The 14,953-nt window shown below is 42.9% G+C and overlaps 1 protein-coding gene across 1 annotated transcript in view; it reads right to left on the bottom strand.

Moving 5' to 3' along the window:
* Positions 1-14,953, bottom strand: part of LOC145415717 (dipeptidyl peptidase 9) — a 105,077-nt gene that overhangs the window by 32,656 nt on the left and 57,468 nt on the right. The window contains exons 10-11 of the mRNA XM_080284942.1: positions 13,416-13,575; positions 12,111-12,334 (exon numbers count right to left, since the gene is read on the bottom strand). Of these exons, the coding sequence (XP_080141068.1) occupies positions 12,111-12,334; positions 13,416-13,575 (384 nt within the window). The remainder of the gene's footprint in view (positions 1-12,110; positions 12,335-13,415; positions 13,576-14,953) is intronic.

Genomic DNA, 14,953 nt, shown 5'->3' with positions numbered 1-14,953 from the left:
AACTGTGAATGGCTGCTGGAAGTCGCTGTGGCTGGAATGTGTCAGTGATTCTGAGGGGTTTGCACCTAGTGACCAGATGGACCTGGCCTTCAGGAGGACGGTGGGGCTGGCATGCTTGTCGGGGTGAAGGCTTTTGACGATATGGAAGGGAGGGAGGGGAGGGAAATCATGGAGGGCCATGAGGTGGAGCTTACAGACAATGATCTCGTCGAATTGGTTGAGTTGGCAAGTGAGGAGGAGGAGGAGGAGGAGGAACAACACCCAAACAAAGCCCCCCAGGAACAAACCCTCACCCTGGAGATGCTGACGGAGGGAATGAGGATGATCACCCAGGTCAAGGAGTTCTTCTACAGAAAGGACCCGTCCATGGCACGGGTGATGAAAGTAAACAGCACCACACATGACGCTACTTCCCCCTATAAGACAGTGTTCTCAGACATGAAGCGGGCAAGGTCGCAGCTCCTGACAATGATGTCCCTGACAAGGAGACCGCAGCCTCTTGCTCCCGAGTCTTCATCCCCCTCCCCTAAACCTGTGCCTGTCTCTGTCCCTGACCCTGATGACTCATCATCTCCACCTGCATCTATTCTTGACATGGACGACCCTACACCACTGAGCGGCAATGACAGCAGTGGAGATGATGGGGAGTCTACATAAAAGTAGACTCCTCATGCCATGCAGTTACACTTTTCATTATCTCATCTAGTCATCTGTCATCAGTAACTGCAAGGCTAATCATCTTTATGTTCATCGTTGTCATCATCGTAATTATCAAACGAGTCGTTAGGGTTCGCTCCATCATATCTTCAGAGTCAATGGTTAGTCAATTCTGAATTTAATGGGTATTGTTATTGTATAAAAAATTGGGGTAAATTATTTACGTGATGACTTCCCTGGTCTCGCACTGCCTGATGTGCGTGCATGACACAGTCTTGGGAGGCGGTGGAAGTCACCAAATAAATAATTTGCCCTAACTTATTTTAGCCATACCCACTATATGCTTATTTGTTATTAAAGTTTTTATACAGTACACTCAACCCCCTGCTATCGCGCCTAATTGGTCACAGCAAACGCGAGTGATAGCTGAATATGCGATAGCTGAACTGAACAATCAATGGGAAAATTTCTAATTGGTTTTTCAGTGGCCCATTTTTCTAACTTTTAACCATTTTATGCCTGCGATTTCCTGCCAATCTCTCCTCCAACATGAAATAAAGCATTATTATATTAATAATAACAGTATAATGAATACATAAACAACATAAAAGGCAATCAAACTTTTATAAGGATTAAGGTTTGGGTGGTTTGATGGGTTCCAAGGCTTGGGAGTGGCTTAATTGACGCCAGATCTCTTTAGCTGTCTCCATGATTTCCTAGTGTCCACAGCTAAAGGGGATATCACATGGTACATCGTATCAGGAACGGCCGAGGAAGATTTAAGTGGAACAAAACTTGCACGCTATCACACACGTTCCTCATACTGTTGCCAGAGCCCCGTCTCAGTTGTAAACACGTGATTACTTTATCAACATCACAGTTTTCTCGGCATAGGAAATATTAACTCTTTATAAGGATTTCAAAACAATAGATATTTATTCTAAAATACAGTATTAATAAGTACTCAGTGTTAGGCTAAATTTCAATGCTGTAGTACAATATATTCTTTCGAGTCGAATGGGTTTTGTTCACACTGTTTTGCCCATCGTATCCTCGGCAGAAATCCGTTTAGACGCATTCCAAATGCCCGTGGTATCGTTGGCAATTTTACCACGTTACCGTTCCGATTAACCATCGCATCCTCGGCAAATCTCGTATGAAGTGTCGTGTGAATAAGTTTTGCTTAGCCTGTCTTCACACTAGACGCGTGATAGCGGTCTTGGGGTGCGTGATAGCATGTATGGTTGTGCATTTGATATGTGTGCGATAGCAGATAAACGTGATAGCTGAACGCGCGATAGCAGATAAACGTGATAGCTGAACGCGCGATAGCAGGGGGTTAAGTGTACTTCAGTAGATATTTGTAAAACTTTATGGTGTGTTCTGGTCCCATATATGTTTTTTTAGGCCTGTGCACACTGCTGCGGTGTCGGTGGCAGTCAGCAACAACAAAATTAGCCTTTATTCTTATACGCATACCCATTTACATGTTCTTACTGAAGTAAATTGTATACTATACTGCACATTAGTACAGTATATACAGGGTGACCCAGAAAAAACTCCCACATTTCAAAGGTAAATAAAAAAAAAAAAAAAAGGGTTAAAGATAATCAAATATTATTTGCACACATGAAACTTTATTCAGTACAGTTTTTATTCATCATGCTTTAAAGATGACATCCTCCAAATGGTGGCCGTCATTGTCTATACACGCTTGGAGGCGATTTCTGAAGGCTGCCACGGTTCGACGGGTCATGTCGGGTGGAACAGCAGCTATCTCCTGCTGAATTGCAACCTTTAGGCCTTCAAGAGTTTGGGGTCAATGAGTATGCACTCGGCACACACAGCTCGAAGATCACTGCAAGTGCTGAGGGAAGTGTTTCCGAATCGGGTCATCTCGTTGCATGGCGATGTTTGGTGGCCGGCCCGTTTCCCTGACCTTGCCCCTTGTGATTTTTTTCTGTGGGGCTACCTTAAATCATGAGTGTATACTCATCGACCTCAAACTCTTGAAGCCCTTAAGGTTGCAATTCAGTAGGAGATAGCTGCTGTTCCACCCGATATGAACCGTCGAGCCATGGCAGCCTTCAGAAATCGCCTCCAAGTGTGTATAGACAATGATGGCCACAATTTGGAGGATATCATCTTTAAAACACGATGAATAAAAACTGCATTCAATGAAGTTTCATGTGTGCAAATAAAATTTTGATTATCTTTAACCGTTTTTTTTTCATTTACCTTTGAAATGTGGGTGATTTTTCTGGGTCACCCTGTATTTGTGCTGTTTTAAGCCAGTTTTAGGTTCCTGTGATGGTTTCTAGGAGCTTACAGAGGTTACAGGCTACCATTGGGGCATTCTGGGGGAGGGGGTGTCAAAATTATGCAGAAATTCCAAACTCACAGGGGGTCTGTGTCCCCTAACCCTTGCAAAATTGGGGGGTTGCCTGTACAGTATTGATACAGTACAGTAATACTGTACATTACAATCCCAGTTAAACGGGATGCATAACTTACCTTCCCAGTTACTTATTTTTCCCTGACATCCGATACAGTACAGTCACTACTCGTTTAACGATGGGGTTACGTCAGGTCATACATTATCGTATACCGACAATATTGTAAATCAGGAGATGGAAACACATTATAAAAGGGAGGTTACGTCAAATCAGCTTCCCAAAGTCACCTACCCAAGACAAATAAAAATGACAACCCACCTTAATCACTTCCTGTGTCAATCCAAGTCGTCTCCATGACCAAGACAAACACTATCACACCAATACAGGCGGCGTTACTCACATACAGTAAATCGTTGCAACAATACAACAATCACACTAGCGTAACGCTGGCCTGGTGCTACACAATGTACAGTAATCCCTTAATTCACGTGAACTTTTTTCACGCGATTTCGGTTATCCATGAATTTTTCATACAATAATTAAAACATACAATTATAGTATTCAAATAAATAATTTTAATATACGAGAGAAATAAATAAAGTATAAAAAGGCCTACCTACTGCCCGTGTGCATATGTGTGTGTGTGGGGGGGGGGGAGGTGTACCACCCACCACACAGTCAGTTTGAATCTAACGGTTGAACCATGCGTGACTTGTGAATTGTTATTTGTGGCTTACTTTTCTGCCTTCCAGTGACTGCCTGCCTTGTCTGCCAACATGGGACCTAAGCGTAGTGCTAGTGATGCATGTAGTAACACACCAAAACGGACTCGTAAAGTGATGTCGCTGACAGGGAAAGTTAAAGTGTTGGACAAACTTAGGGAAGGAATGTTGGCGACAATTCGCCATCAGGACGATTCCCCATCATTTATTTACATACCAGTTTATTTAGCAAGTACTGTACACTACTTTCTTACTTACATGAGTTATAAAATCCCCCTGAAAATTTGTTATTAAAGTACAGTATTAATTAACCAATAATAAGTATATTTATAGAATGACGGGGAATCATCCAGGGTGCAAATTGTCCTGACGGGGAATCATCCATGTTTTGACGGTGAATTAACACGATGGTGAACTGTCTCGGAACCGTATAATTGGGGTGAATGAGTCAACTGTTCATTCAATAAAGAAGGCAGAACGTAGCATACGGGAGGCAGTGAGGGCCAGTGCACCAGACAGTGCTAAAGTGTCTCAACCTACGGCTGTGAATTGTCTTGGAACCGTATGTTTGAGGTGAATGAGTCAACTGTTTGTACAATAAAGAAGGCAGAATGTAGCATACGGGAGGCAGTGAGGGCTAGTGCACCAGACTGCTAAAGTGTCTCCCACTATGCCTGTGCTTGTCAGATTTCAGTGTTAAATTTCTTACATTTTTGTTGTTTTTCATACTTAATGCTAGTTTATAAGGTGTACGTAGTGCATAAACATGCACTTAATACACATGCGTAATTACGTGCACACATGGGCAGAACGTATACGCGAATTTACCACATACACGAAGGGTCTGGGAATGTAACCCTCGCGTGAATTAAGGGATTACTGTATAGGCCTACTGTAGCATGATGCTTGGCTGAGACGTGATGATAGCAAGAGGGGGTGGGGGCACAAGTGAATGAGTGGAAAAGACAGGGCCCTGAAGGGATGGCAGGACAGCAACTGAACCAAAACAATGCTCTCCACAGTGAGGTCGCCATCTTGCCTGAGACAAGCGACTGTCGTCTTGCGTGTGCCTGGCACTTTGTATGAAATTTTCCGAGGGCAATATCGTTATAGCAGGAAATTCATTGGAAATTGGATTTTGGGGTGGAACTTTCCTGTTATCGTTGTAGCGAATTATCGTATACTGAATCAACGTAAAACGAGTAGTGACTGTATTTACTCTTATACAGAGGCTGTAACATTGTGGTATACAAAATACCACTCATATCCACAGCCACACAAACAATTCCATTTGAAACATAACCTCTTGAACACATCCCATAGACATAACACATATGACTGCAGTGTCTTACAGGAGTGCACAATGCACACAGTAAAGTTTATTTTGTTAAACATTGTTTTTATTCATAAACATGAAAAATAAACTAAAGAAATAAATCCTGGGCATTTACTGGTGAACTGATGATTAGGAATGAAGTGTTGTAAAGTAGAATTATCATGACTCCCTTGCTCAGTTGTGTATGGCTGCAGCCCACCAAATTATTCCTTAAATGTGTTCTAAGTTGAATTTATACATCATTTTAGAATGCATTTGCACTGGCAGAGAAAATAAAGTCTAGCTGACAGAAATGAAGGTTTGCTTTGTTGGATAAAATTACTGTGCTTGCATTTGTACATATTTACTGTATTATCAGCAAACCAGCTGACTGGTGAGTGAGGAGTGAAGTACGGTGGTCAGGCTAGGAATAAATTGGCAGGCTGCAGCTCTATACACAACTGTGAGCACAGGAGTTGTGATAATTCTATAGTACAACCCTTCTTCCCTAATCATGTCACCAATAAATGCTCAAGATTTACTTCATTACTTTATTTTCCATGCAATTTGTACGTATTTCCGCCAACATGTCGTAAAAATATCCCCGCTAATATCAATACACCAGTCCTGTATGAGACAGCCCTAGCATGTATTCAATATTGACAGTGAGTGTTAATGCCAAAGTGGTGACACATAGAGGTGTATGGCATGTAGAAGGACTACTGGGCCTTGAGAGCAGGCTGTGAAGCCTATGCCCCAAGTTGGACACACACACACACACACACACACACACACACACACACAAAATAAATAAATAAATAAATAAATAAAATTATTATATTATCTGCAAAACACCTGAGTGGCAAGTAAGGGATGGAGCAATGGCAACAGCTGAGTGGCAAGTAAGGGGGGTGGAGCAACGGCAGTCAGGTATGGAACAAATTGGTGGGCCACAGTCATTTGCATAACTGAGCAAGGGAGTCGTAAGAATTCTACTGTACAACACTACTTTCAAAATCATCAGTGTATCAATAAATGCTCAAGATAAATTTATTTTATTTTTCCATGTTTTTATGAGTAACATTTAACAGAATGGACTTGCAAAGAAACTATATGATGCTGCAAGCTTGTTGGTAGTTGAGTCGATTCATCAGGTAGAAAAACTTACAGGTACCAGACGCTTTCCGTCAATGAAGCGCATGCCTTTCAATGGATTTGTCTTGCTTTTCTCAACCCTCTATCCTACAAATTTTCCCGTGAGTAAAAGATGAAAGTTAAACAAAACATTATTGATACAGTGGAGTAATACAGTATAAAGTGTACTACAGTATGTACTCACCTAGTGCTGGCATCAATGAAGGGTATTGTACATCATGTAGTACAGTTCAGTGCAATAATCCTGTGCAGTCTAGTGGAAATAATTACATGTACAGTAATATCAGAATCACAACAGAACACTAGGATGGAAAGCACTGAGAGACCATATGCTTTGCTGCAACAACAGGCAAGGCATGGGAGGCCACAGAGTAAGTTTTAGCACCAGGGTTTTGGCACTGCATTGTCACAAGAACAGAGTGCATAGATACATCTTCCATGAACTAGATCCAGGAGAGACAGTGTTGGCTCGGCGTGTCGGGGGCCGTTACCGTAATGAATTCTGATTGGCTGGCATGTTGTGGGCGTTCTCATTGGCTGGCACATTGCAGGTTTTTCCCAGGCGCTGGTCAGCTATTGCGTCTTGCATCCCGATATTGCATAGAATCGTCGTTTACTTTGCGTTTCGGTGGAGATGTTGCATAATTTTGCCGGAAACTGGAATCAGGTCTTTGTTGTTCTCCAGTCATTACATATCGCAAATATTGTTATCACTTAAACACTAGAGCACTTTTTTGGACCAGTGTCACAGTGCACCATACTTACAACCATGAATGTCAAAAACTGCATGCAAATGCTGTTCGAACACCTGGAAATACATATAATAATGTTCACTGTTAGTGCTAGGTGGGGGCGCTCATCATCCACTCACTCGATTTAGTGCTGCCCTCGGGTGACTGCCCTTTCTTCTCTTCCTTCTTTCTTTCCTTCCTTCCTCTTCTGTCTTTCTTTCTTTTAATCTTTCCTCTTCCTTCTGTCTACGGGTGACTCTACACTGAGTGGCAAGCCAAATGGTTTCCTATACACCAAGAAACCATTTACAGAAAAAGTCCTGTAATCTGAATGGCAGGGGACCGAGGGTCTTTCAGACTATTGTTTTTTTGGACTATTGGGAGGGGCCTCTGAAAACATTAGAAATATGTACATTCAACATCACTGATTTTTGCTCAGGGGTGCACCCTTCCTACCCCTGTATACCCAGGGAAGAGAGGAGGGGGGGACGAAATGAGCTCCATCCGCCAGTAGGCTACCCCAGCTCCCAACCCTCTCCCATATCCCTACCCAACCCCCTACCCCACTCTTCATTCTTAACTGGCAGTTACATCTCAAGCTGATTCATGCTTGACACTCTTGGGCCCACTACATATGCAAACATAGAATATTAGGATATATTAAAAGTACTGTATATAACTATCAACACGCTGCAGCAAGAAATTAATGCAGTTTGACATTGACAGTAACACAAAAACGTTAACAACGGCCATCTCAGGCCTCATGTGTTGGGTAAACTGCTTTGCAAACACACAAACACATACACACACTCACACACACACCAAATAACACAGACATAGACAAGCCCAAACACGCAGGCACAGACACTCACGCAGGCATGCACCCAATGCATGAGCCCTGGGATGGCCGTTGTTAACGTTTTTGTTTTCTCTCAACGTAATAATGCATTAATTTATTGCTGCAGCGTGTTCATGGTTATACTATATACTTTTTACATATCCTAGTGTTTTGTCTGTGTATTAGTAATATGACTGAGTGTAAAGTATGAGGTTAGCTTGAGATGTAACTGCCAGTTAAGAATGATAAGTGGGGGGTTGGGTGGGGCAGGGGTATGGGGGAGGGTTGGGAGCTGGAGTAGAAGTGGGTGGAGCTCGTTTCGTCCCCCCCTCCTGTCTTTCTTGGGTATATAGGGGTATGAAGGGGGCACTCCTGAACAGAAATTAGTGATCATTAGTGTTCATGATCATTATACCCTAAAGTACTAAGCTCATCGATCGAGAATTTTGTGCAATTTCTTTAAAGGATGAGCAATGCCGATTGTGCAACATCCACAAAAAACTGGCGGAAGCTGGCTCCACCCCAGATGTGACACAGATGGCTTCTAACCAATCAGTGTTGGACACACCAGAGTGGGGACCCAGGCCCGTACCCAGGAGGTGGGGGGTGTGGTGGGCGGTGTACCCCCCACCTCCCTCTCACCACGTCCCTCTACCCCACTACAGTAGGGCCTCGCAACTAACGTTTTTTTTGACAAGCGATTTCAAGTCTAGCGATAGGATAGAAACTGTCTTCAGCATCATAACTAGCGACAAAGAACACGAAACTAGCGGCTCCGTGGCAATAGTCATCTAGCAAGCAAGCTGCGAGGCACATTTCAACTCGTTGCCTAGCGAGCGAGTCATATGGCGTGTTTCGATTCACTGTTGTCCCGCCCATCGCTGCGCTAGTGAGACCTTACTCTTTTTTACACCTGCCTACTCCCATTGTTCACTGTTTCGCTAGCCTTATGGCTTCTGTGGCTGGTGGTGGAAATGGTGTGCCGCCTGAAAGGCCAGGAACTTCAAATAGTGGTGGTGGAAAGATGGCTGTGAAGAAGTGCAACTACAGAAAAGGCATAACCTAATGACTATGAAGGGTCTGAAAGTGATGAGATACTACAGGAGATACGAAGAGAGGCTGGTGCTCGAGAGGGTGGTAACTGTGGCGGTAGTGCTTACTCCCAGTAAGCATGCGCACTCCCAATTCCCAACTTTTTCTGACAATAAACTGCATTCTGAGCATTTAATGGTGACTTCTTGTTGCTTTGTCCTATTAATTATAATAAATATATAAAAATGTGACTACTTAGTGGATAAAAGTAGACAAAAATGGAAAAACAGTCGAACTTTCTAAATGTGTCTATATTTATTTTTCACTCTATAAAGTATGCCTCCAAAGTAGCGGTTTCACGACTAGCGAGGTTTCATCAGTCTCTTAAGATCGCTAGTTGCGAGGCCCTATTGTACCACGTTAATACCCTACCTCCCTCCGTTCTTGCCACCACAATCACCCCTCCCACACCCTCCCATGTGGATCCCCCCCCGTCATCTGGAGGGAGGGTATTTCCCCCCCACCCTCCCTCCATGTCCCTGTACTCCACTGGGGCCCTTCCTTTCTGTCTGGTGGTGGTCTCCTCCCATCCTTCCATCCCCATACACCCCCTCCTGGCCTTACCACCTCCCACCCCCACTCCTGCCCCCTTGCATGCAGTATCTTTACCTCCCTAGCCTTGAATATTCTGCGCATTTTTAACACTTTATGGTGTATATTTTTTAATCATTACCTGTAATTTATCCATGTCTTTGCATACAGATATGCACACCACAATTATTTTAGCTGTCTTTATTCGAAACCCACTCGAAAAACATTTTATTTTCGGTAGCTAGATTTGACAGCTTCGAGGGGAGGGGAGGGAAGCGGGGAGGGGAGGGAAGCGGGGAGGGGAGGTTAGACAAGGGGAGGGGAGGGAAGGGAAGGGAAGGGAAGGGAAGGGAAGGGAAGAGAAGAGAAGGGAAGGGAAGGGAAGGGGAGGGGAGGATAATTTTTACTATTTATCATATATTTATTGGGAGGTTCATGACCATTTTCCCTAGCTAGATTTGACAGCTCGGCAGGGTGGGGAGGGGAGGGGGGATTGGAGGTAGGGAGAGAAGAGAGGAGGGGAGGATAAGTTTTACTATTTATTATATTTACTGAGGGGGGGTTTGTCACCATTTTATTTTTTTCTAAGCACATTACAATGGTTTATAACATTTATACACACACACACGCACACACAAATTATTTTTGGTGATTTTTGTACGTATATTTGTGAAAACAGGTGCGAGCGGCATAATTTCTTTCTCGCCAGGGCCGTGACGGGTAACTATTATCAACTTTGAAAGGCATAGCTCAGTAGCTATTGGGTCTAGGAGGGTGGGGTTTGCGTTTTCAGGTGTGTAAATTCAAGCTCTATAAATCGGTCATAAAACTTTTAACCTTTGAAAAAGTAAAAAAATAGGCAAGTCCTGGGGGGTAATCAAGGTCGGAGAATTGCATACCCTAGGGGTTAAATAAATACTTACAATGACATGGGTTTTTGCTCACCGGAAATGCATAGAAGTGTAGATGAATAGTTGCAGGAAGGTACATCCAAGGCCAAGAGCAAGTCCAAGCCAGATAAATCCTTAAAGCCAAGAGAAATTTAAAAAAAAGACTAGAAATATCGAAAAATTTTGCCTTGACAAATTCGGAGTACAGTAATCCCTCCAAGATCCGACATAATAGAGCCAAATGCATGTCCAGGACATGGGAAAATGCCCCTAGACAGGTACTTATAGATCCCAACCCAACCCAACTTTGAAAGCCACCTAAATAACTCCCTACCAGACATGCACAGCACCTATCTAAGACTCTATGAACACAAATAAAGGACAGAAACCACAAAATAAATGAAAATGAACCAAACAATGAGAAATCAGAAGTGAGTATAGAAAATATTTAGCAGTGTACAGGCTCCTTATGACACGTCCGTGGCCGTCATGAAGATTAACCCGCCTCCTCTATGGCTCTGAGAGTGGTGAAGGTGCACATGAAGAACATACAGTAATCCAGTGTTGTGTTGCATTTGACCCTTTGCACTGTGAATTATAATTGTTTAACACTGCACATTCTGTTCTTACTTGTGCCATGCCAGTTGCAACACACCAGTGTTACACTCTGCACTTAATCCTTTGCACTCTGAATTCTAATTTCCTAACACTGCACAACACCCTAAATTCCCATGTGGTCTAGTGGAGAGGTATTGCAGTTTATTTACTGTTTATTCACAAAAACGAGCACGTGGGCATCCATGGCAACAAGCGTGCAATCACAATGGTAGGTAGGTGGGAACTACAGTAGGGAGGATGCAGGGGCGCTAGAGCGGATGTTGAAGGAACTACGCACCAAAACACAGCTGTTCGTCACTGCGTGGCAAATTCAAGGTAGGGATGAGAACATATATTTTTTCATTTTTATGTTTTTTGGCCATTTTTGGTGTCCAATGACCCAAGCCCAAAATGTCCAGGACTTAAAATGACTACTGTACTGGGATTTTCGGATTACTGGTGAACGGATTAGAGGAATTCACTGTACTATGCTGGGTGGTAACTATATAACCAAATTAAGGCACCTGGTGGTTTAGTGGGTACTTAAGGCACTCCAACTGGATTAAGCCTGTGTAGGTTTATATCCAAGAGGTGGTTGGGGTTTATTCCTTATGTAATGCCACTCAGAGATGTGTAAGGCTGGTCACTCTCATCTTAAATGTCAGGACCAACTTGCCAACCCCCAGGCTCCTACACTCCTCATGGGGCAACACAGAATTAGATGATGATGATGATGATGATATTGCTTTATTAGATCCGAGCCAACAGCGCTGGTTATTGCATCGGGCTGGACATTGCTACAACGGATAATTGAGTATACTGCATTTCTACATCAATAAATCCATTACTAATAAGGGAAGAGAGAGATATAGTACTGCAATTACTATTAGAAATGATAGAAGAAACATGCCAGTAACACCTTGGGGGGGGGGGGAATTACATTATCCTGCAGTTCACTGTATTCATATTGTGCCAGCCATGGACCACAGCAACAACCATCATCTTAATCAAATCTAATCTCTCCACAGGATCATACACTTACCTTCCACTAAACCCAATTTCCCACATTCGCTCAAGACAGAAAGATCCTGAACACGGCCCACTCTGATATCTTCTGTTGTTTACAAAGTAATTCACAGCAGATAGTTCTATACAACCTAATGGAAATCACAAACTACAAACTTACATCATTTATGGCAACCTGGTGTGAGAATCCCTGGTCAGTGAGTCTCTGAATGACTCCTGGGTTTGACACAGAAGTAACGTAAAGGTGCTGTTCAAGCGGTGAGTCCCGAAGCCCTGTGAAATACACAAGGCTGCGGCGCTCATCCACCCATAGACCTCCTCCTGTCACTGACCACTCGCCTCTCGTCAACGCAATCTTCTGGATAAGCTGTGCCGATACAAGGCCTGGGAGAGATTATGGAGGGAGGGGGGGGGTCAGTATATGCATTTGTTAAACAGATTACTGTACGTACTTGAGAAATAAATACCATCAGCTGCTTTTAATTAATCTTCCATTGCACTTACTTTAGCCTAAGGATGTACCAAATACTGTATCTATTTCCAAACTGCCGTACTTTGCTCAACTAAGGAAAAGCCTTCCTTACAACAGGGCTTAATGAAGGCTATATCAAACCCTAGAAATAAGAATTATTTTTTCAGCTTGTACAAAATCTTCTGCAGCACTACACAGGCTATATCTAACTTTTCGGTTAAAAAAAAAACACCCCAACAGGTCACACTGCCACAGTCAACGTTCAACACTCATTTCCTTGGTGTTGCATAATATCATTCTATCCATCATGAGCCAAAAATGCTCTTTAATTGCATCTGTTCCTCCCAGTACTGTAATATGTGCAGCAAAAGTATGACTGTGGACAATACACTAATGGTGCTGAGAAGATCTGAAGAGCAATGTGCAATGGACACTCGTAAGGTGCTGGGACTAACCCTAACCACTGTACAAATAATTCATGGGAATGGTGAGAAAATGAGAAAGTGTTCACAGTGTGACTTCAATTCATTCAACAGGGATAAGTAGGAGTGAAACTACGGAGAAAATGGAGCAACTGCTGTTTGTATGGACTGAAAACCATGTACAGTAGAAATATTTGCATCTGGCTGGGGATGGTTTGGTCTGAACATTTTAAGAAGTGTTACAACTATCACAATCTGAAGTGTACTGGAGAAGCTGTGAGTAGGGATAATGTAGCAGCTGAAACGTACAAGGAGTCGTTAAAGAAATCTTCAACAACGGGATATTCACCAAAAGCAAGTTTTCAATTCTGATGAGACCATTATTTTGGGAAAAAATGCCATCCTTCCTATGGGGATATTCTAATGGCTAAGTCACCAGACAGTTAGGGCAAAAGAGGACTTGCAGAGGTAAAAAGAATAAGATGTAAAAGACAACACTGGATCTAAGGCAATAAACATTTGCTCAGCCAAAACAGATTCTTTCAATAGTTTAACAACCTGCTATACTAACCTTGGTCCTGTGGAGGTGTGTGGTCCTGGGGAGGGGGAGGAGGTGACAGTTGGTAGAGCAGGAGGTATAGATGGCGGTGGCCGGTCTCTTCACTGGCCCAGATCAACATGCGCTGGGAGGGATCACTATGACTCTTCCACCAGTATAGCAAGTTGTGTACCTAAGTGAACAGGATGAATGGTTGCCTTTACTTTAATCTATTTAGCTTTAACCTAGTTTAAGCTAACATAACCTAACTTCTTTGATACTCCTAACACAAACTTAACAAGGTAAACTAGTTTAATCTCATCTTTATCCTAATCTGACCTACAGTGACTGACCACTAAGTACACTAGCTCCAGAAAGTATCGGTGCAGAATATGAGTTAAATATTATGACGCATGGAACAATGAATTCTGGGAATTGCGGTTCTGTCCTCACACACACAGGCATCCCAGATGGTAGATGACTGCTATATCAGATACCACTTGTGTTCTTCGTAATGTGTAGGGAATGGCAGTAAATGTTATACTATATACAGCTATTAACAGGCCATCACTGTCACATGGTTGAATCATTCTGGATGGCATCAGACCAGCAGCGCACAAATACTTTCTAGAGCTGGTGTACAAATCTTTGTTACAAGGCAAAAGTTTATGTTCCAACCTAACTTAACACAAGCAACTTCACCAGCCCTTACAATGCAAAGCACTATACAGTCACTACTCGTTTTACGATGGGGTTACGTCAGGTCATGCCTTAACATATAACGATTTTATCGTAAATCGGGAGTTTGAAACATGTTATAAAAGGGGGGTTAAATCAACTCAACTTTCCAAAGTCACCTACCCAAGCCTGAAACAAAAATGACAACCCACCTTAATTACTTCCTGTGTCAGTCCAAGTTCTCTCCAAGACCAAAACAAACACTATCACACCAATACAGGTAGCGGTACTCATGTACAGTAAATCATTGCAACAACACAACAAACACACTTGCGCAACATTGGCCTGGTGCTACACGATATGTTGGCCTACATTAGCACGATTCTTGGCTGAGAGGTGACAATAGCTGGGGGGCACACGTGAACAAGTGGAAAAGACAGGGCTTTGAAGGGGTGGCAGGACTGCAACTGAACCAAAACAATGCTCTGCACGCTGGGGCCGCCATCTTGCCTGAGACAAGCGACAGTCACCTTGGGTGTGCCTGGCGCTTTGTACGAAATTTTCCTATGGCAATATTGTTATAGCGGGAAATTTATCGTAAATCAGATTTGGGGGTGGAACTTTTCTATTATCATTGTAGCGAACTATTGTATACTGAATCAACGTAAAACGAGTAATGACTGTACCAGCTGCATATAGTAGACCCTCATACTGAGTAGTTAACCCCACAATGGCAGGCAAAATGTTATGTAGTGTAACTTACAGGCAGGCATATTTCATAGAAAATAAAATCTCGAAAATCATTTTAACCTTATTTATGTTATAAAAAAAGAAAGAAATGCATTTACTCATTCTCATCTAGCAGCGCACAGTGCAGGAGAGTGGCATTGAGC

The sequence above is a fragment of the Coenobita brevimanus genome, chromosome 103 (assembly GCF_032717465.1).
Source record: "Coenobita brevimanus isolate Jiangsu-jjx chromosome 103, ASM3271746v2, whole genome shotgun sequence".
In the NCBI taxonomy this organism is placed as follows: domain Eukaryota; kingdom Metazoa; phylum Arthropoda; class Malacostraca; order Decapoda; family Coenobitidae; genus Coenobita; species Coenobita brevimanus.
This window is presented reverse-complemented; position numbering and strand designations above follow the sequence as displayed.